The sequence below is a fragment of the Lolium rigidum genome, chromosome 6 (genome assembly GCF_022539505.1).
Source record: "Lolium rigidum isolate FL_2022 chromosome 6, APGP_CSIRO_Lrig_0.1, whole genome shotgun sequence".
Taxonomy (NCBI): Eukaryota; Viridiplantae; Streptophyta; class Magnoliopsida; order Poales; family Poaceae; genus Lolium; species Lolium rigidum.
In genome coordinates, this window is record NC_061513.1 from 60,841,473 (window position 1) to 60,843,661 (window position 2,189).

Here is a 2,189-nt window from a genome sequence, read left to right on the forward strand (position 1 = left end):
GTAAGCAAACGAGTATGCGCACATGTCACAGAAGACGTCTCACCTGCTCATCTAGGTAGACACCAAAATCAACCAACTCACGGAGAGGTCACTAGTATAGCCACACATGCATACATATAGTTCACCAACATCATAGTTTGGATATATATACTTATATACCTACTTCCTCCATTTACTAATTAAGATGTTCGAAAAAGCTGGTTTAGCTTTTCAAAACGTAGGAAGTAGTATATATGTTCAATCAGTTAACTAAATAATCAGTCGAACTGGATAGTGGAGCTATAGATGCCGTTGGGCTCCCAGTCGGCGGGGATGACCTTGTCGGCGATGAGCGCCTTCCCGGACTCGTTGGTGATGCGCAACGAGAAGGGCCCCTGCATGGCCCGCCGTGTGTCCATCCTCCATATGGACCCCCACGACTCCTTCATTGACACCCACTCCCCCGTGGGTGACATGCCGTCTTCGCTAGAGGTGTCTGGCCGCGACTCCATGATGTCCACCTGCACCACGTCTCCGTCGCCGTCCTCGTACTCCACCAGGATCGCTAGGTAATACGGGTTCGACCCGTCTTCCACGTGGAATGTCACCGTGAGGCCCGGGTACTGGCACGGTACCCTGCACATTCGTTCAGCAATGCCCTATGTCAGTCGCCAACATAATGTACATGTCGTGGTGTTGGAAACACGCGATATAGCTAGGTTGATCGCCATGAATTCCATGCTAGCGACCAAGAATATCAAAAGCTATGCTATGCGTCTGTGCTACGTTGCCACAACGATCCATGGCAACCAGATACTAGCAACCAAGAAGGCAAGAACATCAAAATTCAAAAGCCACTACCTATATAAATGCCGACGCTGATGCCGGTTTGTTACCTTGTGTTAATTGAGAAAGAAAATGAGACGTCGCATGCACTAGCTAGAACTAGAATCTTTCAGGGTCCCCAAATTCCAATGCGGTTCTAGCCGATCCATGTCGCTGCCTTCATTAAAAAAAGTTTGTTGGAAATTTGGCATGGTACCACGAAGAGGCAAAGATGGCTTTGTTGGCGGTTATATTTCCCCATCTACTAGCTTTGTTTCCTAGTTTATGCATGACGGTGGATACGTAGCTTCTAGCTAGCCATGGCCCATGGATGTCGGTAGTGCAAGCTTGGCGGTGGAGATATAATGACGGTGACGGGCAATACAAGTAGGTGTTGTGGCGCTACCTCTTGAACTGCATGTCGATGATGCCAGCGTGGCGGAGCTGGTCGTTCCGGCCCGGCAGCGCCATGGCGCCGAAGGCGGTGCCGCTGAGGTCGAAGTGGTAGCGGGAGACCGGGTAGTAGTTCATGTCCGTAATGATCACCGTCTCCGGCACGCCGGAGCAGGCCGGGTGGTTCTGGGTCACGCACCGTATCTGCATTTTTCCATTGCCACAACGATCCAAGATCAGTTAGTAGTAGTACTGCTAATATAGTTGCGATTAATGGAGTACGTACCTGGTAGCATGAGCCGCATCCCTTGCCGTCCTTGAATATCGGCTGGTTGCCGCAGGATGTCATGGCGGAGAAGGGTGGCAGGTTGACGTTCTTGAACCCGCAGGCGCCGCCGTTGTCCTCCGGCCCGGCGCCGGTGGGCGCGCCGTACCAGGTGGCCCTTGCGTCCAGCCAGCCGCCGGTGTCTGCATTGGTGCCGTTGGCGCTAGAATCGGGCGCGGGCTGATCAGGCGCCACGTAGGGAGCTGGAGTGGTGACCGGGGTAGGAGGAGCGGTCGCGCTGGGCGGCGAAGAAGGAGGGGCGCAGCAGCCATGGGCGGCCAGGCAGAAAAGGAGAGCAGTCACAACGGCAACAGAGAAGGATGACATCGCTAGCGAGCTGGCTGATTCGTGAAGTGATGAATGGTGTTGGGCATTGGCTGTATTTATAGTGGCGGGAATCGATCGGCGCGCGACGCAAGGCATGATTGGTTGTGGACGGAGGGAGTTGCAGATGTAGACGGGCCAGTAGCGGACGAGGCACCGTGATTGCCAATATGATTGCAGAATTGGTTCACATGCGGATGGAGCAGCTCGACTTCAAGGTCACGAGCACACCTTACTATACATTTGATACATACATTCCGTTCTCTTGCGTCCATTTTTTGCTTCTTCCGTCCGTTTGATACATACATTCCCAACTCTACTTTGTTCCCTCTGTTGTTTGCTT

At 52.8% G+C, this 2,189-nt stretch overlaps 1 protein-coding gene across 1 annotated transcript; it reads right to left on the minus strand.

Moving 5' to 3' along the window:
- Positions 1–257: 257 nt before the first annotated feature.
- On the minus strand, positions 258–1,849 carry LOC124661497 (expansin-B7-like). Its single transcript, XM_047199364.1, has 4 exons — positions 1,755–1,849; positions 1,484–1,664; positions 1,211–1,401; positions 258–615 (listed from the first exon to the last, which is right to left on the minus strand). The coding sequence occupies exons 1-4, from the start codon at positions 1,847–1,849 to the stop codon at positions 258–260; spliced, it is 825 nt and encodes a 274-aa protein (XP_047055320.1).
- Positions 1,850–2,189: the final 340 nt, after the last annotated feature.